This window comes from Spermophilus citellus, assembly GCF_964194105.1.
Source record: "Spermophilus citellus genome assembly, chromosome: 10".
Taxonomy (NCBI): Eukaryota; Metazoa; Chordata; class Mammalia; order Rodentia; family Sciuridae; genus Spermophilus; species Spermophilus citellus.
Genome location: NC_138197.1, coordinates 31070029 through 31096550, shown reverse-complemented (window position 1 = coordinate 31096550; position 26522 = coordinate 31070029). Strand labels below are relative to the sequence as shown.

Sequence of the window (26522 nt, the reverse complement as noted above, 5' to 3'; positions counted from 1 at the left end):
AGGATCATTAAACCATACTATAGAGATGTTTTAATGTGAGAGTGTTAATACCAATGAATGCACAGAAGAAACAAATGGTGAACCCCAAACCACCTTGCACTATTAGGTTGAAGGTATCCACAAAGGATATGGCATGGCATGTCTGGGACATTTTATAGAATCCTATCATGTTGTGGCTATTGGGAACTGGTCCTGTCTGGTCCCAGCAATCAGCCAGGGAATGTCTAAGAAAACATATTCCTGAATTCCATCCCTGAACTACTGAATTCAAATCTCTGTCTGAGGGATGAGGCCCAGAAATCCCTACTTTATAATTCCTTGGGCCACCCAATCATTTATAGTAAAGAAGGTTAAGGTCAGGGAAGGGGAAGGGTAGCCAGGTCAGTTCAGAGCAGATGCTGACCAGCATTATTGCCCTCTGAAGGCTATGTGGTCCACTTCCAGGCTCAGTGCTTTCCCTCTCTCTCCTCTATCCCTTCAAATAGGACATGACCTGTTACAGCAATTCAAGTACCTTAGACTCCATTTCAAGGTTCAGTCTAGGCTATACGGTTTACTTCATATAGCATGTGTCCAATGTCTCTCCTTTGATGGATGGACTGACTGACTTCCACCTGTCCATAAGCACCTGCTGGGTGCCAGGCACTCTCCCAGGTCCTGAGGGGGTGTCCTTGGTTTGCCCAGTGGGGCTGAGTCTCCTTGGTGCCTCCCTCGGAGACAGTGAGTGCAGGGCAGTGGCCAGGGCCACTTTTGTGCTGTGCTGAGGTGCTTCTTTCCCTGAAGGTCCTGTGGGAACAGTGCCAGCTACTGAAGAGTGCCTCCGCGTTTGCCCGCTGCCACCCTCTGGTGGACCCCGAGCCTTTCGTGGCCCTGTGTGAGAAGACTTTGTGCACATGTACTCAGGGAACGGAGTGCTCATGCCCTGCCTTCCTGGAGTATGCCCGGACCTGTGCCCAGGAGGGCATGGTGCTGTATGGCTGGACTGACCACAGTGCATGCCGTGAGTTGCCACCCCTCACCTCCCCCCTTGATGGGCATGTGCTGTGTCTGTCCTGGGGTAGTGGCCCTCAGGAAGCTTTGTGTCATGATGTGTACCTGCCCCCCAGCACACTCAGCCAGTGCCCTCAAAGCCACAGGTGGCTGAACCCATATTCTGAATGGCTCTTGCTGTCTGCCACCTGGTCTTGTAAGTGCTGGCCCAAAGGGGAGTCCCCTCCCTCACAGGCTGAACTGAGGCTGGACAAGGCCCCCCAGGTCTGGTGTCTTGTCAGCTCTGTTCCACGCCATGCCTCCCTCCGCACCCCTTGACTCCCCTCAGGAAATCCATCCCCTGGACTCATAAAATATTCTGCACTTCAGACCCAAATCCCAGCAGTTTCAGTTTCAGGGTTTGTCTGCATATCTGCCTATCTGAACTGAGGAGGAGCAGGGAATTGGCCAGGCTGTCCATCTCTGAGAGACCGGAGTGTTCTATTGAAGTCCTTCCCTTGTGTGAACTCTGCCTCTCTGTCTCTGGGCACAATGTGCGCCATTTCTTCTACCCCCACCTATGACAACTGTGTTTGTCCTCTTCTAATCTCATCAGGTCCCCACTGGTCACCATCCCCGAATTATTATGATTAACTGGGGGCTTCTCTGGCCACCTTACAAAAAGGCCCCTCTACTCGGACTGACCAAATTTTGTGCAGATTTACAACTGGTCTGTGATAATGACACGGAGGATCTAACCAACATTACTCTGCACACATGTGTTACAGTGTGTGGCATATGGCTTTGAAATTAGTTTTTCATCTTTGCTGTGGGGTGTGAGAAGGTGGAGACTAGCCCTTGGCTTCTTCTCTGGATGGTGGAGTGGGCTATTTTCTTAGGTCTTTGAAAGTTGGGTGGAGATGATACCTGGGGGATCTTGGAGAAGGGGCTTGGGGCAATTATTTGTAGAAGAGCCAGTTTTGTCCATAAGGAACTGAATTCAGGGGGAAGGGACAGAGATAGGTGATAGGCTTCCATAGGCAGCCTTCCAGCAAGGGAAATAAATATAGAATGAGTCACCATGCAGGCCAAGTGGATGTGAATGGCGTGTGCCCTGTGCGTGTCTGTGTGTGTGGTGTGTGTGTGTGTGTGTGTGTGTGTGTGTGTGTGTCTGTGTGTGTGTGTAGATTTGAATGGGGCCAATTTCATGGGGAAGAGGGTCTTTTGGAGGAAGACGTGATGGGGGACACCATTAGCTCCCTGCTGGTTCCCAGAGGCCACTCCTTTTTAGCCGAGAGAAGTTTGTGTCACCCTGAGAATGCTTTAGGTAAAGGGGACACAGCATAGAGGAGCCAAAAGAATGCCAAGTTGTTTCTCAAGGATAGATGACCAAGGGGAAGGGATTGTGGTCCCAGGTGCCTCCAGTGAGTCTTAGCTGGGGTCTCCCAAGGTGGGAGAGGTGACCTCAGAGGGACACATGGACCGGTGGGGCCAAGATGATCCTTGGAGCCCTGAAGACAGAGCAAGCTGTCAGAGGTTTAAAGGAGGCTGGGCTGGGGGCATGGCTTGGAGATGCGGCTCTGCTGGAGAGCTGCTCTGGGGAGACTCCTTTGATTTCCTTTTCAGGCCCAGCATGCCCTGCTGGCATGGAGTATAAGGACTGTGTGTCCCCTTGCCCCAGAACCTGCCAGAGCCTGCACATCAATGAAGTGTGTCAGGAGAAATGTGTGGATGGCTGCAGCTGCCCTGGTAATAAACTTCCCACTTTATTTACAAATCCAGGACCTTGCCAGTGCCCTTGGCTTTGGGAAGGGAGATGAAGGCCACTTGTGTTTGTTCCTCATGGCTGAAATCAGAGGCCTTTTATTTAGTCTTTCAAAGTCTCTGTAGAGAGTGATCAGGATTGAGCTGGGCTTTATTTTTAATTTATGTTTTCCTGTTGTACTATATCCATGAAGGCACTGTGTCTAGGGAAACGGGAGGATGGTCTGGGCCCCAACAGTGACTTTGTTTGGGGAGCTCGTGCCCCATCAGAACTATAGTTTTGTTTTCTCTGTTTGGGGCCGGGGAACCAGTCTGGGAGAAAGGTCTGTAAACTGTTTGCTGGGTTTGCCGTGTGAGCTCAGCTGAAAAAAGGCTTTGCTCTAGAAAGTCTGTCCAGGGGACACTTTGTGAGCTTTGGTCACAAGCCCTGTTTAATTACAGAAAGGGAGTCCTGTGTGTTTCAACTCATGACTTCTTCACTGGAAGACTTTGAACAAAACTCTTGACTCCATTTCTCCATCTGGGCAGTGGTGATGAATAATGTTCCCCTCTGTCACCCCTCATCACACAAGTCCTTGGAGCTTTCTTGAAAAAGCCCTAAGCCTAGATTCCTGACTTCCCTTCTGGTTGACCTTGAGCAAACCCTTTTCTCCCATTCCTTCATCTGTACGATGGAGATGAATAATCTCTCTCCCTCACATTGCATCAATATGAGGGATGAACCTCAGGTTCTTTGAGTTTCCTGGGAGAAGCCCGAAGCTGGTGATCACTCCTGGGGATTCTATAGTTGTGAGATGAGTACTAATGATGAAATGTTGAGACCTCCTACCTCGATGCCCTTGAACCCAGAGGGACAGCTCCTTGATGAAGGCCGCTGTGTGGAGAGCGCCCAGTGTTCCTGCGTGCATTCCGGGAAGCGGTACCCTCCAGGCGCCTCCCTCACTCGAGACTGCAACACCTGGTAACTGTGCAGCACCATGTGGTCTGGAGAGCTGCCCAGGGGCTTTGGGAGAGGAAGCTGGGGGAGGAGCGTCAGTGGCAGGGAGACCAGGAGCTGGCCTGGGCTGGCCTGGAGAGTGATGGTGGGGTTGGGGACAGCTGTGGCAGGCAGCGCTGGGATGCGGGATTATAGTACCTCTATGCGTAGATGGTGGGGAGGTCACAGGAAAGGGTCCTTTACACACAGTCACCATCTCCCCCTCCAACCTCCCAGAAGATGGGCTACATAGCAACCCCCAGGCAGAAGGTAGCTCCTTCTCTCCTTGAAATCTTTGATCTTCCGAGTGGTAGGAGGCAGCAGAGTCAAGTGGAGACTCACGTGGGTCTGCCATGGCTTCTGCTGTCTGCCAGGCCCAATTGGGGCGCCTCTCTCTGCTTAGCTCAAGTCCTCTCCTTAAGAACACACACAGCAGGGATTGGACTCCTAGTGCCTGAGCAGATTTTCAGGGACATTACATACCCTAGGTTTTCTTTCTTCTTTTTTTTTCTGTCAGGGTTTCTTCCCTTGTCAACATCTCCAAGGTTCCTCTGTGACCAAAGCTCCATCCTCTACGACTTTCCCAAAGACTCCTCTAGTGCTGCTCCCTTCTCCCAGAGCTTCTCTGGAGGGCTGTGATATCTGTGGGGAGCTCAAGTTGACCTTAGCTTGGCTGACCTACCAATGACCTGTGTTTTTTTCCCTGACAGCATTTGCCGAAATAGCCTGTGGATCTGCAGCAATGAAGAATGCCCAGGTAGGTGACCTGCTTGCTGCTCGTTCCCTCCCTTCTCTTGATGGAGAGGTTTGTCCTCTCTTACAGGAAGGGACACCTCAAGGTGTGGAGAAGTTGACTCTTCAGCAGAAAATGGGGACAGCCCCCTCATCACAGCTCAGGTTTCAGATACCAGCGATGCTGAGAGGAGGGGAGCTCTTCTCCAGCTGAAAAGGGAGGCCACACCCGGGCTAAGGTGCTTTGTTCTTTCCTGTCACCTGTTTACTCAAAGGATTAAGACCTGTGAAGTCTTGACTGCCGAGTTCTTTGGAAAACTCAGAGGAAGAAGGTGCTGATAACCCTTTAGGCTTGAAGTGAGAGTCTTACTGGAATTTTCTGGAATGCTTGATATGCAAACCATAGCATGGTGCAGGAGCTGGGAGAACCAGGTGACCTAATGATTCCTCCAAACCTGTCCCTGCCCTGGAAAATCTGCTTCGGAAAAATTGTTTTATAATCTCTGCCTTTTGCATTCTCCTCTGTTTGGCATCTGCTTTGTTCTGTTTACTGCAAACTTTGTCCATTCAAAGCTCCCGGCCTGCCTCACTCCAGTGACCCTAGGTCTCCCCCCTTGAACTTATTCACATGATGTTTTTGAGGTGCTGGACAGCGTACTAAGCACTTTCCAGGTATTACTTTATTGTTACCTGTGGGATTGGTACAGTTTGTTCTTATCTTGCGAAAAGGAGGTTAAGTAACTTGCCCAAAGTTACATAGCTACCTAGAGGCAGAGTCAAGACTCAGACTCACAACTGCCTGGATTTTACCTTTGCCCGTCCCTTTTCTCTTCTTCCTGATCCTAGATTTTGGACCAGGATGATCTTGGATACCAGGGATCATATTTGAGGTCTTTGGATTTTTGAGGTCTTTAGAATCACTCAGTTCCTTCTTTAGTGGCCTTCACACTGGGAAAATTCTGGAACTAGATGGGAGGTGGGCACTAGGGTTAAGTCCACTAGTCTAGCTAGGTTAACCAGGTTATCTTTTGTGTAATCCTTGAAGAAAGCAGTAAGTACAAGAGATTGCTGTTGATACCTATGCTCCATTTAACATAATAGTACCCCATGAAAGACCCAAGGAACCTTTGACAGACATATAAAGTTGCTGCAACCAACCTGTGAAAAACTTCTAATATCTACATAATACACATTCATTATATAAGATCTGTGAGCCACAGTTGGTGGAATTGGAAATTCAGCTTGCCATGTTTTTTTTTTTTTTTTTCAGGTGGAATACGAATTTACAAAGTCTTAGGACTAGGTTACTTCAGGGAGGCCTTCCATCCATCCATTCTCCAATCACCCACTCTATGCATGATAGTCTGGTCTGGGTAGACAATACAATGCTCTGATAGTCAATTCAAAATCTAGAGAATAGCTTTGCTGAGGATGCAAGACATTCTCTTGATGCCTGGATGTGCAGGTAGCCCCATCCAGCTCTGGTCTGCTGAGTGGTTTGTTATTTTGCCAACAAAGCCACTGAGCTCTTTTCTCATTCTCATTTCCCCACTCTGACCCTCCTTCTCTGGTTCTGAAGTTTAGTTGGTTGTTTCCTCCCAGTCCTTTTCTGCCCAGGTTCCCAGGCTTGTATGGATGCCTTCCCATGATTCTGCTGGCAGTGGGGCTGTCTTATACTCCCCAGGTGAAGATTGCAGGAAGAGTTTCTCATAAGAAAAGTGGACTGGGAGGTTCTGGAAGGTCATATGCTCAGCTCTCCTAGTAAAGCAAAGAACATGCCAAGGCTTCTCTGCAGAACTTGGAGGAGTCAATATTGTAAATCTTAGAAATAGAGAACTGGGTTTTGATTCTCTGAAATAAGATGAGAGTACGTTGGCTGTCAATTGCTGTGCAACTTTTCCTCACAGTTTCTGAATACCAGGAATCCAAGTCTGACTCTGGTTGTCTCTGACCCGTGATCTCTCATGAAATTGCAGCCAAATAGCTATTGACTGGGGCTGTGGTCTTATCTGAAGGCTTGGCAGGGGAGTGAGGGGGATTGCTTTGAAGCTTATTTATGTGCATTCATTTTATTCTGCTATAACAGAATACCTAGTGACATTAGTTCATTCTTGAGGGCACAGCCCTCCTGGCCTGATCAGCTCTCACAGGTCTCACCTCCCAACACTGTTGCATCGAGGACTAAGTATCCAAAACGTGAACTTTGGGAAACATGTAAAACACAGCAGTGGGCTTGCAGCCTCACCATGTGGCCCTCTCCCTGTGACTGCCTCACAACATGACAGCTGGCTTCCCGTGGGGAGAGTGACTTCCGAGAGAGGGGGTGGGGAGAAACCAGAACAGGCACCATGGTCTTTAAAAAACAAAATTTTGAACTGGCATCTCTCACATCTGCTGTATATATTCACGAGAAATAAGTCAACATGTCCAGTCTATGTATAGGCGGAGAGAAGCCGTGCACCATGAAGAACTCCTTTTGAGGCTGCCAAGCACAGGGAGCGTTGGCATGGGTAGTGAGAGGGAGAAGAAGGTCTCAGGAGGGCAGAAGTCTGTGCTGGGGCAGGGCTGGGGCTTCCTGTGACTCATTCTCTTGATGCCTAGATGTGCAGGTAGCCCCATCCAGCTCTGGTCTACTGAGTTCCTTCAAGCCAGGCAGACTTGTACCGCTCCCTGCATTCCTCTGCTTGTGGGTGAGAGGTCGAGCCAACCACAGGTAAAACTATGGTGCATTAGTCAGCCTGGCATTACAGATGACTAAATACGGGACCCAGTAACTTGTGAAGTACAGAGGTTTATTTTGGCTCATGATTCTGGAGGTTCAAGTCCAAGATTGGGGTAGCTCCATTTATTTGGGCCTCTGATGATGACAGTCTCTCATAGCTGTTACCTCTGGATCCAGGAAGTGGAGGGAGAGAGACTGAGAGGATGCGGTTCTGCTATCCCCTTCAAGACCATGCTCCCAGTGATATAACTTCCTCTCACTAGAGCCCACCTTCCTAGGTTCCACCAGCTCCCCAAAATGCCACTCTGGGGATCAAACGTTTAACACATGGGCCTTTGAGGGACACTTAACATACAAACCGTAGCATGTGGTTTCCCCAAGTCTGCAGACTTTCCTTTCTGTAACCCTGAGAACTTTTATCTTCCTCTGCAAACAGGGCCTGTTCATTGTGTTCCCATTGAACTATAAAAGTTTGGTTGCAGATAATGGAGGCAGAGCATGCCTGTAAACAGGGACTGTTCCTCAAATGAATCAAGCCCTTGTTATAGAATCTCAAGCTCCTATTAGAAGAGTGTGGAAGGTACTTTTATAGAGGAAGGAGGGGGCCAGTAGAGGGCTTTTCATTTGTATCCAAAGTCCCATGACCACGTAAAAGTGGCCTAGAATGGGAGCTGAGAGCGCAGACTTGGGATGTAGGTGGTTTGGTTGGAATTCCAGTTCTACCACTTACTAGCTGGGTGATTTTTGGTCAGTTACTTAATGATTCACAGCCTCAGTTTCCCTGTCTGTCAAATGGGGATGATAAGAGCAACTTTACCCCCTGGCCGTTGTGAGGCTATTATTACTTGACATCCAACAAGTACCCCATCAATGCTAATGAGCCGTTAGCATTTTCCCAGAGCACAGAGGCAGCAGTTTCTTTAAGCAGGGGTGAGAAGGGCAGAGACATAGATGAAGGTACAAAGAAGGTGCCATAGAAGGGTGGGGGTGAGGTGGGAGTGTAGCTGGGCAGGTGGTACAGGAGGGTAGAGAGACCTCTTTGGGGAGGGGAGGGATTAGCATACTCTATTACTCGGGTTCAAGGTAATTTGATGGATTCTATCCCAGCCCTGAAGTTCAATCTTGGAATTCAAGGTCAGTCTGTTCCTAAGTTTCTAAGAAGGAAAATAAGCACCTCATTCCTGGACAACAGAGACAGCCATGAATAAACTAGGGTGGATGAGCTCCCTTAGGAGGGTATATTCCTGGGTGCCTGGGCTCCTCTGGGGATTCGGAGTCTCTGAGATCCTAGAAAGCTTCCAGGGTCTCTCCCAGCCCTTGTTGGGGGTCTCTGGAGTTACACCAGAGTTCCTTCAAGCCAGGTAGTGCATCTTTTTTTCATAGCTAAGGTTTTCTTCCATATAACCTCTATGTTGCCTCTATGCTTTTTGACAAATTTCCACACATGCCCAGAATCAGAATGACATCAGGCTTGGCCTAAAGAAATCAAGTGTGCAGAAAGTACAGGAGCCAGTGCACCAAGCACTGTTGAGTGGTGTCAAGTGCTTAGGGCACTGGATCCAGGTAGACAGCCCATGTTAGCTAGCTTTCCATCACTGTGATGAAACACCCGAGACAAAAAAAAAAAAAAAAAAGAGGAAAGATTTATTTTGGCTCATAGTTTTTGAAGTTTCATTCTATGGGTGGCTGGTTCTGTATCATGGTGGAAGCATGTGGTGGAGGAAAGCTGCTCAGCTGGTGACACCCAGGAAGTGGGGAGGGGGCAGGAATGAGATATAGTCCAGGGATGAGATATAGTCCTCAAGGGCATGCCCGCAGTGACCTGCTTCCTCCAGCTGGGTCTTACCTCCTTGAATTATAAACTCTTCAATGGGATAACCCACCCATGTGGTTAGCACCTTCATGATCCAACCACTTCCCAAAGCCTCACCTCTGAACACTGCTGCGATGGGAACCAAGTCTTCAATATGTGAGCATTTGGGGAATTTTCCAGATACAAACTATTACACTGTCCATGTTCAAATCACTCTTTGACCACTTTGCAATCTTGGATTAATTTAACTTCTGTGTTCTTTAGTTTTCTTATTTGTGAACTGGAGGTAATAATGACCACTTCAAAGGAGCAACCAACAGATGGTTCCCACAGAGCTCTTAGAGATGCTTTTTCACATTTGGTGGAGATGTTATGGTGTTTTACGGGCAGGCTTCTGTGAACTCTGATGTCTGGAGGAAGTCTGAGTTGCTTTTCTAAAGGCCTATGGCTGACATTTCTGCAGGGAAGGCTGCAGGCAGGGAGCAAAAGCCACCCAAGCAGAGCAGCCTGTGCAGGGCTTGCTCGATGCAGACAAGAGGTTTGTCTGAAAGAGGTGATGTTCTTCCATCAGAAAAGAGGTTTCCTTCCCCCCTGCCCCCACTTTTTTTTTAAATGAGAGAGGACCTTTATTCATTTGGGAGTCAATCTGCATTAACTTCAGGATGCTCTACTTTTGTATGCTATTTTAAATTTTTTATTTATTTATTTTTATTTGTTCTAATTAGTTATACATGACAGTAGAATGCACTTTGATACATCATGCATAGATGGGAGTATAATTTCTCATTCTTCTGGTTGTACATGATGTAGAATCCCACTGGTCCATATAGTTATATATGTACATATATTGTCCAATTCATTCTACCATCCTTCCTACACCCATACCCTCTCCCCTCCCTTCACTCCCCTCTACCTAATCCAAAGTAACTCTGTCTGCTCCCACGCCCCGACTTACTGTGAATTAGCATCCACATATCAGAGAAAACATTTGGCTTTTGGTTTTTTGTGATTGGCTTATTTCACTTAGCACACTATTCTCCAGCTCCATCCATTTACCAACAAATGACATAATTTCATTCTTCCTTATGGCTGAGTAATACTCCAGATTTTCTTTATCCATTCATCTGTTGAAGGGCACCTAGGTTGGTTCCATAGTTTAGCTATTGTGAGTTGAGCTGCTATAAACATTGATGTGGCTACATCACTATAATATGCTGATTTTAAGTCCTTTGGGTACTTACTGAGAAGTGGGATAGCTGGGTCAAATGGTGATTCCATTCCAAGTTTTCTGAGGAATCTTCATACACTTTCCATAGTGGTTGCACCAATTTGTAGTCGCACCAGCAATGTATGAGTGTACCTTCTTCCCCACATCCTCACCAACATTTATTGTTGCTTGTGTTCTTGTTAATTGCCGTACTAAGGTGAGATGAAATCTTAGAGTAGTTTTGAGAGTAGTTTTGATTTGTATTTCTCTAAAAATCATGTGCCTTCATTCATTCACCAAACTTGTAGTGCCCACCTTTCTGTCTAATGATGGTCGGCTGATTGTCCAGGGCTGCTTTTTGCTGCCTGCTTGCTAATATCCTAGGTGTCCTCTTCCAGGCAGAAGAGGGGTGAGCCTGGCCATTTGGCCCATTGTTTGGGCAGATGTCCCACCTCCTGTGGCCAACTGCTACCCAGCAACTCACCCATCCGTTTCCCTGGGTTTCCTGTGTTTGCAGTCCTGTTCCTCAATTGTACCAAGGAGATAAGCTGAATATGATATTTAGACTTCTAGAACAGAAAAAAATCAGTGGGGTCAGATCAGGAAATCAGATGGAGGATTAGATTTTAGCCCTGAAAGTTTTGCTCTTGAATATTTTCACATTTTCTCACTGACCCTTCTTTTCCTGGGCATTGTCAAAGATAATGGAAGTCCAGTTTCTTACTCAGATAAGAGTGCTCTAGAGAAAACAGAGAAAGGCTGGGGAAAGAGTTCCCACCCATTTCATTGCAGCAGGGTCAAGACATTTGACATAAATGATTATGTGGCTCTGTTTGTCCAGCAATGGTGTTTTCTGAAAACCAGTTGTTTAAAAAGGTTTTCCTGTGACATTGCTGGATTTGAAATTCCAGGACATTTACAATGAGCTGGGGTGACCTCTGACCCTATCTTTTTGCCTGTTCTTGATTTCCATGAACAGTCACCTCTCATGCTTGCCCTTTTGTGAGGGCAGTGAGTGGGGAGGTGATATTAGGTGAACGATCTGGGACCTCCTTATTTTCTTCTCCCATCATTTGGCCTGGTGTGCCCTGCTGTCCATGCCATCCTGGAAGGAGTCAGTGGCCCTGAGGACTAGGCCTAGGGATACTTACCAGTAACCTGAGGCTTCTCACCTGCCCTCTGCCTTCAGTATATACTCAAGGCAGAACCACAATTGATCCAAAGCCGTGAAGTCTAGCCGTCCCTTGACTGTGCCTATCAGTGAAAATATGGGCACATGGTAGCAGGCAGTGGGGTCCTCTGGTACTTGGCTTTATTTATTTTTTTAAAAATGATTTTCGAATAAAAAATAGGAGTTTTATGGAGTACTTTAAATTGTTACTCCATGCTTTTCTTCTTATTGGAAGTTTTTAATCAACCATTCATAATTTGACCAAAGAAAGAGATATTTTGTAAATGTGTCACAGACACATGGAACAGAACCCTACTTTTTGTAGAGGACTTAAATCTGAATAATTATGAGTTTTTCAGTAAATCTCCGCATAGTTTTCTGGTAATTTTACAAAAATATGCCCATCCCTTTCAGCTTAGCTATGATTTCACTTATCTTGTTGCCTGGAATGAGCATCATGGTTTGGCACAACCTCAGAAGACCCCCTGCCTCCCAGGCAAGTGTCGCTCTTCAAGTGTCACCCTCTTCTTGCACTGAGAAGCTGAACCTCAGGATTGCCTTCTCATAGAAAAATTCTTCCTCTGCATTTATGAACATTAATTCATCCTTCTGGTTGCTCTATCTCTGTTTTGGAATTGTTTTTTCCTGCTTCCACAAATGTCTTGCAAGTCAGCAGGTAGAAGGGGCACCTGCCACACGGCTGGTTAGTTTTACATGACTCTCCTCATCTTTCTGAAGCGGCTGGTGTAGGGGAGAGCAGTCTGTGGAGAGAGGTGGATGAAGCTTTCACTTAGTAGGAAGCCCAAAGGCTGGGTGTTGTCAATTTTAAAAGCTTGTCCGGCTGTTTAACCATGATCTATTCACGGTTCTTCTCACAGAAGCTTAAAATCAACTCTTTAATTTGTTCAGCACACTGGACATCCTTTCTTCCAGTTAAATTTAAAAGGCTTATGAAACCAAAAAAATCTCATCTTCATCCGCATCGTCATTTCTGTGTCTGAAAAATTCTTAATCACATTCCCAATGTGGTTCTGGCCAATTAAGAGGTTAGTTCTGCACTATTCATAGGAGGCTTTGGGTAAAGCCTTTGGAAAAGCTGCAATGATTTCTTCATTTCATCCCAATCGTTATCTGAGATGGAACAAGCTTCAGATTCAATGTTTACTTCCTTGCCAGTAGTCTTGTCACTTTCATTCTCTTCTTTGTCACGGTCCCCATCATCTTCGTCCTCATCCTGGATTTCATCTTCCTCTCCTTGTGGTGCTGGAGGCTATGGGGCCCACTCCCACTGCCCACCCTTTCTGGTACTCATCTTTGATAGGTGAGCAGCTGGAGTCTCCCTGTGCCCTTTGGGAACCTCCTGGCTGTGTGATAGAGCCCCATGTCAGCCCTGAGAGATGGGACCATGTGGGGTTGGCTGTAGGTCCCTCTTAGGGGAAACTTCAGTGTTAGGCTTGGCAAAGGCAGTGGAGAACCCAGCGCTGATCAGGGGTGGTGGGTGGGAAGGAAGCCCCCCTTTCTTTTCTGTAGAGTAGATGGCAAAGTTGAGGGAAGATGGAGAAATGCACAGAGAGAGGTTGGCAAGACACCCAGATGCCCGATTTAGCTTTGGTTTATCTGTTGTGGGTCCTGAAGATAGGGTTGCTCCAAGCCAGGGCAGAGAGTTTGGCAGACATGCTTGAACATCCTCCAGGATGTGTGGGGCCTGAGCTGTGGCCCCCAGGGAGTTGGAGAGGCAGTTGGTTGGGGGGGGCATTGAGGGCCCTGAGTTCTCAGATGATGAAGGGGAGTTCTAGTCCCCCCCACTACAGATGTGTCAGCCTGGAGCTGGCCTTGCCGAGGTCAGCCCTGGCAGGGCAGTGGTGAGATCATGAGCAGATGGTCTTCCGCCTGGCGCCCCCCCCTCCCCATTGGCCCCAATGGAAGTCACAGCATGGCCGTGCCTCTGAGGTGGCCTCAGAACCGCCCAGAGCTGCTCCTCTGTTGAGGCGTAGATAGAGACCAGGGCTGTCTACTGCTAAGCCCTGAGACAGCTCCACCTCCCTCCTCTCCCTGCCTCTGGCTGCCTACGCTGCCTCCTGGCCTTCAGGACTCTCCTGGGTGGGGCTGTGTCTCTGAGCCCCTCCACATGCCAGTGCACAGAGCAGTTGGACAGCCTCCTGTGGCCAGGCACCATGCGGGCTTCCAGGCTGCCTTCTGCAGTGCTGTGACACTGACCTGGGAGATGCTCTGAACCTGGGGCAGCATGCCCAGAAAGAAATAGAGGCGGCAAGAGCTGAGAGTCAGGAGCGCTGGCTTCTGGCCCTGGCTCGGCCTCTGACTGTGCACAGCTTTGTCACCTCCCTTAGTTTCTTCATCTGTAAAAGGAGAAATTGAACGGAATGACCCAGCTTTGACATCCTACCATTAGGGAGTGGGGACTGACTTAGAGCCTCTGCTAGAACCTGGCTTTAGACTGGCGTGGGGCAAGGACTCCTCTGGAGTTCTGGGGAGCGGGGCACCCTGTTTGTATATGTGTGCCACCTTTGCCACTCTGGGGGCTTCCCTAACTCCTGCTTTTCCCTTCTTTTGTGTCCCCCCAGGGGAGTGTCTTGTCACAGGCCAATCTCACTTCAAGAGCTTCGACAACAGGTACTTCACCTTCAGTGGGATCTGCCAGTACCTGCTGGCCCAGGACTGCCAGGATCATTCCTTCTCCATCGTCATAGAGACTGTGCAGGTGAGTTTGGCTGTGCTGACCTGCCAGGAGGCAGTGAGGTGGCTGCAGAGCTACCGGGGTGGGGGGCAGCTGTTCCAGACTTCAGTTGGCTTCATTCACGGAAACCCAGCTATGCCTTGCTCTCTCGCTGTTGGGAGAAGGCACCTGCCCTGCCAGCACCTACTCAGGGCCAGCTCAGTCCATACCCAGAAGAAGCATCCCCTTAGGTCTGCTCTGTGGCCCCCATGGCTGGATCTCTGCTGTTGGGTGCTGAGGACTGAGTGGGGCGGGGGCAAGGAGGGCCCATCACCTTTTCTGAGCTCCATGGTTTACACGCAGACTCTTTTGTAGGGAACAGAGCAGAGGGGAAGAGAGGTAGAGCTATCGAATTCCCCTGAGGACAGAGTCCCTGATTTTCTTGTATCAATAGGCCCAGGGACAAGAAGATGAGCCAGAGGCCTATATTTCTTTGTATAAGACCAGAACAGGATATTAAGGGGTGTGTGTAGGGGGCTGGGATTAGGGCCTTCTTGCATGCTTCTGGGGGCCTCTTTGTGAAGATGGAGGTGCCCAGGCTCTCTGAAGTTGAGGTGTTTCTCTGGTTAAATTGGTCCTGGGCTAATGCTAGACTAGCAGGGGTTGCAGTGAAGTCACCCTGAATCCCCTCTCAACAGTGTGCTGATGACCCTGATGCTGTTTGCACCCGCTCAGCCACTGTGAGGCTGCCCACCCTGCACAACAGTCTCGTGAAGCTGAAGCATGGAGGAGGAGTCTCCATGAATGGCCAGGATGTCCAGGTCCCCCTCCTTCAAGGTGGGCTCACTCCTCTACCAAGCCCCAGGCTGGCACAGCTTCTCCCATAGCACCCCTCCTCCTCAACATTCCTTCCTTCCTGGTGAGGGTCCATCTGTCTCTTCTCTGGGAATGTGATGGGGAGTTATCTTTGGAGGACAGGGTGGATATTCTTGGCAGGCATCCTTGCAAGAAAGGAAGGCTTCCTGGAGGAGGGGGACCCAAAGAGAAAGCTGGTTGAACACCTGGTAAGGGAGGAGATGATCTAGGCCTGGGAGAGAGTATAGAGAGGTAAAGATGCCAAGAGGATTTTTGCCTTGACTTGAGCCAAAGGAACCGGTTGAGGCAGGGTGATTCTGGTTGTACTTTGGGGTGAGAAAGGAGTGGAATGACCACACTCCAAGAGGTTGGGGATGGCTGCTGAAGGGGTCAGACCAAAGATGCCAGGTGGGGGCAAAACCATGTGACCCTCTGCCCTGGGAAAAGCCTTGCTGGTCAGTGTCTCCACCTAGTTTGCACAGTGCCAGTCAAAGCAAAATTGTTTTCATTCAGCCTAACACCCAAACTTCACCCGCAAAGCCGCTCTCAGACCCTTTGTCCTCCATGACTGCTGGCCACGCTGTGGCCCACAATCCTAGCACTGCACGCAGTGGATGAACTTGGGCTAGTGAGCACACTGGTGTCCGTGTGTGTTCAGCTGTGTGTGTCTCTCCATGAGATGATCTATGTTCCCCTGAGGCAAGGTATAAGCTCCTGACTTGTCTCTACCTTCTCCTAGCAGTGATCACTGCTGTGTTCAGCTTTGCACACAGCATCACTCAGCCAGAGGGACTGAGTAATCCAGTTTGGAAGCCATATGCACAGGCAGAGAGGCCCAGGCATGCCCAGCGTGGGAGTTCAGTGGCAGATGTCCACTGGAAAAGAACTGGCCTATAGTTAAGAATGCAGGAGCCTCTTCTGCCCTCTTGTGGCATTGATGGAAATTACAGGGAATTGCAGGGTGTACAGGAGGTCCTTGGGGGATCTTTGGGGATCCTAATTGCCTCTGTGTACCCTTCCTCTGAGACCCGCTTAAGCCTCATTGGACATCCCATCTGCTTTAACTCTTCTCTGGTCATTGCTATGGTCTTTATGAGACATCCCATCTCTCCCAACTTGCCTGCCTGCCACCCCACCACACAGTCCCTCCCCACCTCAGCCTAAATACTGTCTTGCTGGGTTCCAGGTGACCTCCGCATCCAGCACACTGTGATGACCTCTGTGCGCCTCAGCTATGGGGAGGACCTGCAGGTGGAGTGGGATGGCCGTGGGAAGCTGCTGGTGAAGGTAGGTCCCCTCTGGAACCATTGCCTCCTGGGAGCCTGATCCTAACAAAGTGCCCCTTGTACTCTGGGCAGAATGGCTTTGTGTGGTGGGAGAAGAATTCCTTTCTCCTTAGCCCTACACCCCCAGAGTGAGGAACAGGCCTCTCTTGTCTATGAGAAGCTGTTATTTGTTTTCTGGACGCCCCCTATTGGCCTGACAGGTTCTCTCTTCTGGGGATCAGATGTCCCTGTGCTGGGCTATCTGGGCCCTGGTGGGGCTGGTGAGGTGGTGGATTTGCTGACCCATCTCCTGGCTGCAATGAGGCCTGGGAGGAGGGGGTGTCTTCCTGGGTGCCCAGTGTAGCAGCAAGGGAAGAGCTGGGTTGGAACACAGCCAGGTCCTCATGTCCTGTACCCCTGGGGGGAGAAAGCTGCCCCCAACCCCATCTGTGCAAGGCTACATAGGGGCCTGCTAGATTCCTCATTGAGTCACTGGGCCTCTGAGTCTGTGGGCATATCCTCTTATTCTTAGGGGTCCTGGAATCACTTGGATGGTTATCCAGACTTTATGGAGTTTTGGGATGTGTTGTTTCTCTTGAAAAGCCCCTGGCAGTGGGCAGCACTGGTATTACCACTGCTGATTTATTAGGGGGACAAATGAGGTATAGGGAAGTTGAGAGCCTGCCTCTAGTCCACACCACTCCATAGCAGAACAAGGGCTTGCTCTCTGCCCAGTGTCTTCCCATTAGACAACTAGTTCTTGCTTTATGGTCTCAGAATGTTATTTCACTCTTAAAAATTATTTAAGGACCCCAAGATCTTCAGTGAGGGTTATATCTATTGGTCAGATTAGAAATTAGAGGCATTTAGAACATGTATTTATTAACATGTTTACAAATATAATACTGAAACTACTACACATTAATATAAACACCCTCTTTTTTTGGGGGGGAGATAACTGTTTCCCGATACAAAGCTAAGTAGTGAGAAGAATACCATTGTCATACATTTCTGTAAATCTCTTTAATGAATGGTTTAATAGAAGACAGCTGGATTCTCGTATCTACTTCTGCAATCCATCTTTTGTGATAAAGTATGTCATGTAGCCTTTGGAAAATTCCACTGTGCACTTAGAATGAAAAGGGAAAAGGCGATAATGATGTCATGTTTTCATGAAAGTAGTTTTAGGCTTGCAGATCCCTTAAGCCTCATGGGTCTCAAGACCACCCCTTTGAGAACTGTCACACTAGGATTCTGGGGAGACTCCTCCTGTATCCTTGGGTCCCTGCTCTCCAGGATCCTTGGTATAATTCTGTGATGGATGTTGGAGGTGAGATCCTGTTTTCTCCCTTTTCAGGTGATCAGTTCTTTCTCTTGTCCTAGATCCCTTGAGAGAGTTTCATACTTAACTCTTTTTTTTTTCCTTTTTCTTTACAAAAAGTAACCTTGCAACCACAGACCACAGATCAGGAAGGATGGGCGATCCTCTAGTCAGACACCCACTTCCAACTGGAAATAAAGATTCATTATTTCCGGAGCCAGAGGAACTTGCCCCAGTCTCTAGGTCATTTGGTTACAGAGCTCAGTGTACTACAGAGCCTGGTCTCCGGGTCACTGTTGAGTCACTCCTCCTGCACCCGGGCTTCAAGGGGATGTTCCACACGAGCCAGTTCACTTTCCCAGCCCCCTCCCACGTGTCACAGTGGGTGCTCTTCACCCACGCAGTCTCTTCCCTCCATCAGCTGGTCCAGGACTTCTTGTCATGGGTGCCTGTCCACTTCCTCCTCAGCTTCCTCTGTTCTTGGTTTTTCCTCTGAGGAGAGAGAGCTAGATCCTTTCCACAGGAATGGGGTCTTTGGGGGTGTCGTTTGAGCTTATAAGAAGAGGATTTGGTGAAGGTTCAGGACAGGATCAGATGACCCTAAGGCCTGTGGACTGTCCTGTGGGTTTGGTATGATGCAGGAAAGGGGGCGTCTGTGAAGGGCAGGAAGTGGGAGCACAGGGCTAGCTCCTGGGTTCGGGGACTGCTAGGTGGAGGAGCTAGTTGGAGGCAGGCCTCCTGGGGAGAGGGGCCCTCTGATCCTCTGTTGAGACAGCAAGGCCCTGGCGACAGGGTCCAGTCCAGCTCCAGCAGAGTGCTGTGGAAAAGGTGTCTGACAGTCTTCACTTGGTCAGAACTGCCACCAGCACAAGTCTGTTTCAAACAGCAAGCGTCTTCTCAGAAGTGTCCTAGCCTGGACACTGTAGGCCTCTTAGGCCGGCCGTCCCTGGATGCATCCATGGTTCTAACCGTGGGCCATGCTGACCTCTGAGACAAGCCAAAGTCAGAATGAGGGGTGGAATATTTTCAAGAGTTGCGGGGCCATAGTGATGGTGGCCAGCGGAAGTGAACAAAGGGGATTTTGGGGAGCATGAGTGCCGCAGTCTGGCTAGGCACAAAATCACGAGCCACTCACAGCCTTGTAGATTCAAACAGCAATTCTTTATTCCCAAACTCACATCGGCACTCTACACACATTCTGGGGAAATCCACGTTCTGGACAAAATCCACGTTCTGAATCCCAAATACTCTCTGAATCCCTCGAGAACTCAACGGGAACTCAAGGAGTGGGCGTGCCTGAGGCAGCAGGATACGCCCTATTCCCAGCAGGGTACACCTTAAACCTAGAACCGCCCTAAACCCAAGGAGCAGGATACTCCCTAAAACCTGATCCGCCCTAAACCCGGATCCGCCCTGGTCCTTGAGCAAGGTCACCTTACTCAAGCATACATGCAATGTCACTGCAAATGACCTGGGTCCAAAGGCAAGCCCATTTCCACAATGGAGAGTCCTTCCTCTAAGCAACATGGAGTAGGCTGACAAAGAAATTGCCATGTGTCATTCCTACTTGGCAATGGCTCTCAGCATCGCACATGAGCTATATGTCTATGAAGCAGGAGGAAAGATGCTGAGAAGAGGGGAAGGGGATTCCCGGTTCATCACCATTTTGCTGCTCAGTTCCGGCCAGCCCTGACTGTTGGTATTGCTTTTCAGCAGGCGCTGGGAGAAGAACCCATCTGTGCACTGAGTTATTAGTTCACCAATTCAATCATTCAAGAAATATTTATTGAGTGTCCACCAGCTGAATGTTTGTGTCCCCTACCAGTTCATATGCTGAAATTCTAACACCCATGGCTGTGGGAGGGCTCTAAGTGAATTAATGCCTTGATAAAAGAGTCCCCAGAGACCAGCTTCTACCATGTGAGGCTGCAGTAGAAGCCATCTCTGAACCAGGAACAGGGGCCCTGAGCAGACACCGAATCTGCTGGTGCCTTGATCTTGGACTTCTCAGGATCCAAACTATCAGAAATAAGTGTGTTGTTTTAAGCCATTTGGTTTACAATTTGGTTTCAGCAGCCTGCACGGACTTAGACAGACAGCATTCTGGATGCTGAGCGTACAGTGGGGAAACGGAGCAGGCACAGACCCTGGCCTCTTTTAGTTCACATTCTCCTGGGAGAAGCAGACAGTAAACAAAGCAAACAAGTAAATTAAATCATACATTAGAATAAATCCTGGGGAGATAAATAAAGCAGAGGAGGGGGAGCAGGAAGTGCCAGGGTTGGGGGATTTAAATTTTAAGTGGAGACGTCAGAAAGGCCTTGGTGCCCTAATGTGACACTAGATATTTTGAAAGCAAACAAGGAGGGCATCCCTCTGTTCTCTTTCTTATTAAGGATATTTACTTGGGCGTATTTTATAAGGGTGTATAATCTTTCACTGGATTGTTCATCTTGTACCTTGTGAAGTCAGGGCTAGCAGCCGGAAAGGCCTCCAAGAGATGACCACGGGGGGTCCTGGTCTAGCTCATGAGGCTTCAGAACCCAAGGAGGTCACAGGCCTTGTTAGTTATGGGGAGAGCTGGAGTCAGGACTCTGGGGTCCAACCCCTGCTCTATCTTCACATCAGGGTCCAGGTGTCCCCACCTGTCCTGGGCAAAAGGCAAGTTCCATTTCCTTAATTGTCCCTTGATATGCCCTTTGGGTTCAGAGCTTGGTTCAGCTATAATTGGACAATGAGTGATGTGCCAATGGTTGGGCGTTTGAGTCCTGGTCCCCTCCTGGTCACCACAGAGCACACTGCCCCAGTGTCCTTGCTGGACCTCACTTTCCCCAATTGCCATCCTGACAGGCCCCTTTGGCAGGGGGGCCTCTTCTTTTCAGTGATGCTCAGTGATGCCACCGAGAAAGGTGTTGCTACTGGTTATACAGTGTCAGCTGCAGAGGACTTAGGCCACACCTGACTCAGCCTGCTTTGCCCACGGGTGACCAATGAAAGCAGTCAGTGGACAGGTGTTGAGTTTGTACCTGATCTCAGGGGAACTGGGGCCACTGGCCTAGGCCATCTGGCAGGCGTGGACACAGAACACCGGGGGCTGGGCTCAACCTACTGACTCATCCCAGCTCTGCCACTGTTCCTGTCACCCTGGGCAAGTCCCTTTCCCTCCCTGGGCCTCAGTTTCCCCATCTTTAAGTGACTAGATAATCTTTAGAATCCCTTTTGGCTTGGTCCTTCTCTGACTAATGATTGAAGGGCCAGGGTGGAAGTGGTAAATGTGTGCTGCTGGTTGTTTTATTTATTTGTTTCTCCTACAGCCTAAGGCTTAGTTACCATTCGTATTTATTTTTCATCTGGGGAAGATCAAAACCATCTTACAAGTGAAACAAAGCGGTGGCTCGGTCGGCTGCTGCTGCTTCAAGGTAGTCTGGCCTCTTCCCACAGCTGTCCCCACTCTATGCCGGGAAGACCTGTGGCTTGTGTGGGAATTACAATGGCAACAAGGGTGACGACTTCCTCACCCCCGCGGGCCTGGTGGAGCCCCTGGTGGTGGACTTCGGGAACGCCTGGAAGCTGCACGGGGACTGCCAGGACCTGCAGAAGCAGCACAGCCATCCCTGTAGCCTCAACCCGCGCCTGAGTACGTGAGCTGCAGCGCCCCAGCCCTCTGGCATTCCGGTGCATTAAAGGGGACAGCGCACCCACTGTGGGGGTGGGGGGTGGGGAGCGGCAGTGCATGGAGCGAGGGGTTGGGGCACCTTTATTTTTACTATCAGCATTTGATTATCTGCAGCTGGCTCATTTATTCTTCAAAGCTTCTTTATTGAATGCCCTCCTTGAGCCAAAGCCTGAGAAAGAAAAGAATAGTGCATTTCCTGTCCCTGGATGTTCTGGTCTACAGGAGCGGCAGCCACACGAAATTAGACTTGAATTATTGTAAGATAAATGGACCAGGGTGGCCTCGTGCGGATTTGTCTGCAGCGGCAGTTCAGTCCTATAATAACATCCCCGTCTGACCCAAGCCATCGCTGACCACTTTCTTCTGTCAGTGGGTGTGTGTTCCAGAGCTGCGGTTTAATATGTATTTGAGCCAAATGTAATTAGGAAAGTAAATTGGCTGCAGAAGAAAAATTGCAATAAATTCCCAGAGCCAAGAGTTGTTTCGGCGGAATCTGCTGCTGACAGAGAAGTGGGTGTGGGAGATTCAGGGTTGGAGCCGTCGTTCTTCTTTTGGGGATGGGGTGTCAGAGTCCCTGTGGTTGGGACTCTGAGGGGAGTGGGACAGGGCTCCGTTCAACTTGGGCTTGATCCTCTCTCTTCCCTACAGCCAGGTTCGCAGAGGAGGCCTGCTCTCTCCTGACGTCCTCCACGTTCGAGGCCTGCCATCACACAGTCAGCCCTCTGCCCTATCTGCAGAACTGCCGATACGACGTCTGCTCCTGCTCCGACGGCAGGGATTGTCTGTGCAATGCTGTGGCCAACTACGCTGCGGCCTGTGCGCGGAGAGGCGTGCACATCGCATGGCGCAAGTCCAACTTCTGTGGTGGGTCCCTACCCTACCGTCTGCCTGCTGCACCCCTCCAGGCACACAACCCAAACTCTACCGACACCTGTGGTCTTGGTCCAATTGGTCTTTTCAAAGCACTTTCTCTGCATCATTTCATTTGGAAATGGGCCCAGCAGCAATTTGACAACCCTGGGCTGTGCAGATAGTTCTTTTCACTTCCACCTCCTGGCAGGATGTAGTGGTGGAGGGGCTACCTCTTCCACACGGTGGGCTTATTCCAGCAGGGCAAGTTGGCGCTCCTACCTGGAGCCTTCCAAGCAGAGATCGCCTGTGTCTGCTGCCACCTAGTGTTCATTACCGGTACGATCGGGTTGTGGAGTGAATAGGTCCTAGGTCCCAGTGGGTCCCAGCATTCCTGGAATCTGATGAAGGCGGTACCCGCTCACATAAATCCTTTGCTTATAACTTCTGGAAGCCATTGATGGACTCCTGGCAAAAATCTCTGGCACCGTATAAAATTACACAAAGCTGAATAGCAGCATTGTCCTGCTGACTATTACATCTCCTTCTGCACTGACTGGTAGATTCCTGGCGCCAAAGTTGGTCTCTGCTCCATGCTAGTGGGCGTCTAGAGTGGGAACACTTTTTTGTTGCCGTTATTGCTCTGGGGACATTTGCTAAGTGCCCAGTGTGATCAGGCCATAGCAATAATGAGGAACTTGAACCTTCTTTTTTGAGTTCTCCCTAGGAGGTGCCTATCACATTGAATAAAGGGCAGAACAGATAAAGGGTAGAGACAACCAAGGAAGGCTTTCAGGAGGAGGTGTCCTTTACCATGGTTTTACAAAGGAAGAGAAGATTTGGTAGAATAGTAGTACTAAGGTGTGAAAGTGAGGCAGGCTTTCCATAAGTGTAAGGTAGAGTGGATATTCTGATTTTTAGGGAGAAGATGTGTTGGGAGTCTAAAATGCAGGATGTCCTGACAGAAGCAGGAAAACAGGAGCTGTGAGCAGGGATAAAGGGATTAATATCATGTATTTGAAGAGATGTTTAGGTGGGGGTTCTCTAGAGGTGTCAATATTTGGGGTCCACCGAGCCAACTCATGTTTCAAGTATAAGGAATCTCCTAAAAAAGAGTAGAGTCAAAAGTAGGGATAAACAACAACAACAAAATCTATAAATGCATGCAGTGGAGTCCGCCCTGTCCCTCCAACCCTGGGATGTCACAGGGAATCTTAGGTTGGCAGTGGCAAGAGCGCAGCTGAAGCCTCCCTGGCTGCTTGCCTGTGACTTACCAGCTACATGACCTTGACTCTTTGCTAGAGCCTCTGAACTCCAGTTTCCTGATTAGAAATTTAGAAATTGGGGAAAGTAATGAGCCAAGGAGTATGCCTTGGGCCCACCAATATTAGAAATTATGCACCACCAGTTAGCTGCAGCCTCCCATGGCATTCTGTTGTAAGATATTCGCCCAGAATGCCAAGGGCCATTGGAAGCATTTTAAAAATCTCTCGCTGTTCTTTATCTCCATTGAAGAGAATAGGGGAAATGGGCTGGCACAACCATGGCAGGGACTCAGGCTTGGGTACAGAATTTCCTGACTCTTGAGGTTTTATGATACTGGAGAAAGTGCTGGGTGGTGAGGAGGTAACTCTCTCTGGAGACATTCAAGGACGAGAGGTCTCTGTCTTGATGGGTGTATGTCACAAATGACCTTGGGTTGTTCCTCTGAGCCCAAAGGTGGTGGGCTCAACTCCTGGTTCTTGATTCCATCCTTTCTTGACCTAATGTCCCCTGGACCCACGTCTCATTTTCCCTTCCTGGGAAATGAACAGAGCTCCCCAAACCACTGAGTCTCTCCATAGAAAGGAAGATGTCACACCAGTTGGGTACATTTATGGAGCAGGCACTTAAACATGTAGCTACTCCATGGTGTAAAGAGATTCAGGAGCAACACAATTTCCCCCTTGTAAAATGGTCATGTTTCCTTTGGGAAGACAGGCTCCTTGAAGGTAAGGACCAAGGCTTACCATCATTGTATCCCTGAGCCTCACATTGCCCCAGCATACAGTAGGTGCACAATACATGTCTTCTAAGCTGAAATATGCATTGCTTATTCTGGGGAAGAAGGCTAAAGAAGAAATTAAATAAGGCTTGAAGCCAGGCTAGAGATGGTCTGTCAGAAGAGTTCCCAACTTCAGCTTTACTTTGATGGACAAAGAGTAGACTTACCCTTGTCACTGCAGACTCAGTGGGTTGAAAGGGATCGCTGTTCTGTCGGCCAGCACATCCCATCTTCCCCTCTCCTCCCTCTGCACATTCATCCAATGGCACAAACTCCACTCTGTCAGAGAAAAGTCAAGGTCTCAGTGATTAGAGGGCCCCTACCCTTCCCAGCTACCTTCAAACACCAAGTCAAAGGTGGTGGCAGGAGGGAGGCTGCAGGGTCACTCGAGAGGTTTGTGGCCAGTGGTGACTTCTACAGCTTCTGCAAGATGCTCCGCTTGTGGGCTTCTGCTGAAGAAATGAGAGGCAAGGATTCTAACAGTCTTAGGAAGATGTGTCCCCAGAATGGGGCTTTCATTGCTTGTACAGCAGCTAGTGAGCACAGGGAAGGCATTTTGGAAGGGTAAAAGGCACCCCGCATCTCCCATGTCTGTCTTACCCTCCCAGCAAAGAATTGCATCCTCAGAGCATTCGTTAGACTACCCAGGACACACTGACCACAATGCAGGAGTGCCAGGCCTTTGGTTTGGATCTTTCTCTGGAATATTCCTCCCATCCCAAGCCTGATGAGCGGGGCCTGTGTTTCCCCAGCAATGTTATTAATAATAATAACACTGAACACTTACTGTATGCCAACCATGCCTCTAAAGGTGTGGGTTTATTTAACTTTCACAAAGACCCAGGCAGATATTGTTATATTCCAGTGAGGATAATGCTCAAGGTCATGTAGCTAATTAGTGGTGGAACTGGGGCTTGAACATGGGTATCTGAGGGTGCAGAGCCCATGCTCTCGGCTGCTTCAGCACTCTGTCCTACTTCTTCCTGGTTTTTGTCTCTTGTATCATTTCTGTATTTGGCCGGGGGCTGGGGCTGTGCGAAGGTGGGGGATACCTACTTTTCTGGAGTAGGTATAAGAGTGTCTCTGTTCTTTATGACTTACATGTTCCTCAGAGGGACTGTTTCCTTTTTAGAGTAGAGTGATTCAGAGCATGACCTTCAGGGCTGTAGAGAGCTCAAATCTTGCTTCTGCTTCTTCATGGGAGGCATGATGTCAACAGTCCCTTATCTCAAATCTCAGTTTTCTCACTTCTGGAAAGGAGGTGATAAGAGCTAACTCACTGAGTTAGCTGAAACCTCTGTGAAGAGCAGGGCACACAGTAGGTGCTCAACAAATGGTAGTCATTAATGTCATCCTGTTACTCCCAGTTCTTTTAAATATTCAAATCCACCGGAATTTCTACCATGTCCTGGGCTTGGAGATCTCAGATGTGACTCAAACAATGCTCCCTCGGGTTAAGATGGGGAGAAACATGTGCATTCATAACTATAATACCCATTTGTGTGCCTGGAGATATGCTTTGGTTCACTGTGGGAAAGGAAGGTGGTGATTATGCAGATATCATTGGGGGTCCTGGCTGCAAGGGGTGGTACCCATGTCCTGGTCATCCTTTCTTCCTCTCCCTCCCTTCCAGCACTGCACTGCCCCGAGGGCCAGGTGTTCCTGCAGTGTGGGACACCCTGCAACCTGACCTGCCGCTCCCTCTCTTACCCGGATGAAGAATGTAATGAGGTCTGTCTGGAGGGCTGCTTCTGCCCCCCAGGGCTCTACCAGGATGAAAGAGGGGACTGTGTGCCCAAGGCACAGTGCCCCTGTTACTATGATGGTGAGATCTTCCAGCCTGCGGACATCTTCTCAGACCACCACACCATGTGGTAAGTGCAGGCAGCTGGGCTAGGGGATTGTGCTGTGCAGCGCCAGACAGGAAAATGGACCTCCAAGTCTTGTATTTTGTGGCTGAGTAAACTGAAGCCCAGGAAGGAAGTGACTCGTCCAAACTCACACAGCAAGTCAGAGGCAGAGCTGGGATTTTACCCAGGTCTTCTGATTTTCTTATTATGCAGAAAACTAGAAACTCAGGCTACATCAGTAAGCATTTTTGAACTTTATGGCCAACTATAACATGTCACATTTCCATGCTCTAGGCCTCTGTTTCCCTCTTTTGAAACAGGAAATGGGAGATTTCCCTCTCTCTCCCCTTTAGCCTCTCTTCAGTGTTCTCAGGCTGAATGAAGCATTTGATGCAGAAGAAAATCTGCCATAGCAGTATTGCCTCATGGTGCATCACTGTCTTAATCCATTTTTTTACGTGCTATAACAAAATACTCGAGACTGGGTACTTTATAAGAAAAAGAGATCCAAAGTTGTGCAGCTGCCTCTGGTGAAGATCCCATACTACATTATAACATGGCAGATTTATCACATGGCTGGAGAGTGTAAGAGTGGTGAGCAGAGGTCACAGAAGAGAGCAAACATGGAGTGGCT

General features: G+C 49.0%; 1 protein-coding gene and 1 pseudogene across 3 annotated transcripts in view; one reads left to right on the top strand and one right to left on the bottom strand.

Annotated features, from left to right (window-relative positions):
• Positions 1-26522, top strand: part of VWF (von Willebrand factor) — a 177036-nt gene that overhangs the window by 33436 nt on the left and 117078 nt on the right. Inside the window, exons 7-16 of one of the 2 annotated variants that reach the window (XM_081309814.1) lie at positions 784-1000; positions 2596-2718; positions 3583-3694; positions 4420-4466; positions 13937-14073; positions 14727-14865; positions 16070-16170; positions 20911-21106; positions 21794-22009; positions 25672-25912. In XM_081309814.1, coding sequence (XP_081165940.1) covers positions 784-1000; positions 2596-2718; positions 3583-3694; positions 4420-4466; positions 13937-14073; positions 14727-14865; positions 16070-16170; positions 20911-21106; positions 21794-22009; positions 25672-25912 — 1529 coding nt within the window. Of the gene's footprint in view, positions 1-783; positions 1001-2595; positions 2719-3582; positions 3695-4419; positions 4467-4513; positions 4681-13936; positions 14074-14726; positions 14866-16069; positions 16171-20910; positions 21107-21793; positions 22010-25671; positions 25913-26522 lie in introns of those variants that run through there. The other variant, XM_081309815.1, reaches the window with a different exon arrangement.
• On the bottom strand, positions 10836-13601 carry LOC308659022 (BRCA2 and CDKN1A-interacting protein-like; annotated as a pseudogene). The gene is made up of 2 exons: positions 13572-13601; positions 10836-12624 (listed from the first exon to the last, which is right to left on the bottom strand). The product of its transcript is annotated as a BRCA2 and CDKN1A-interacting protein-like (transcript).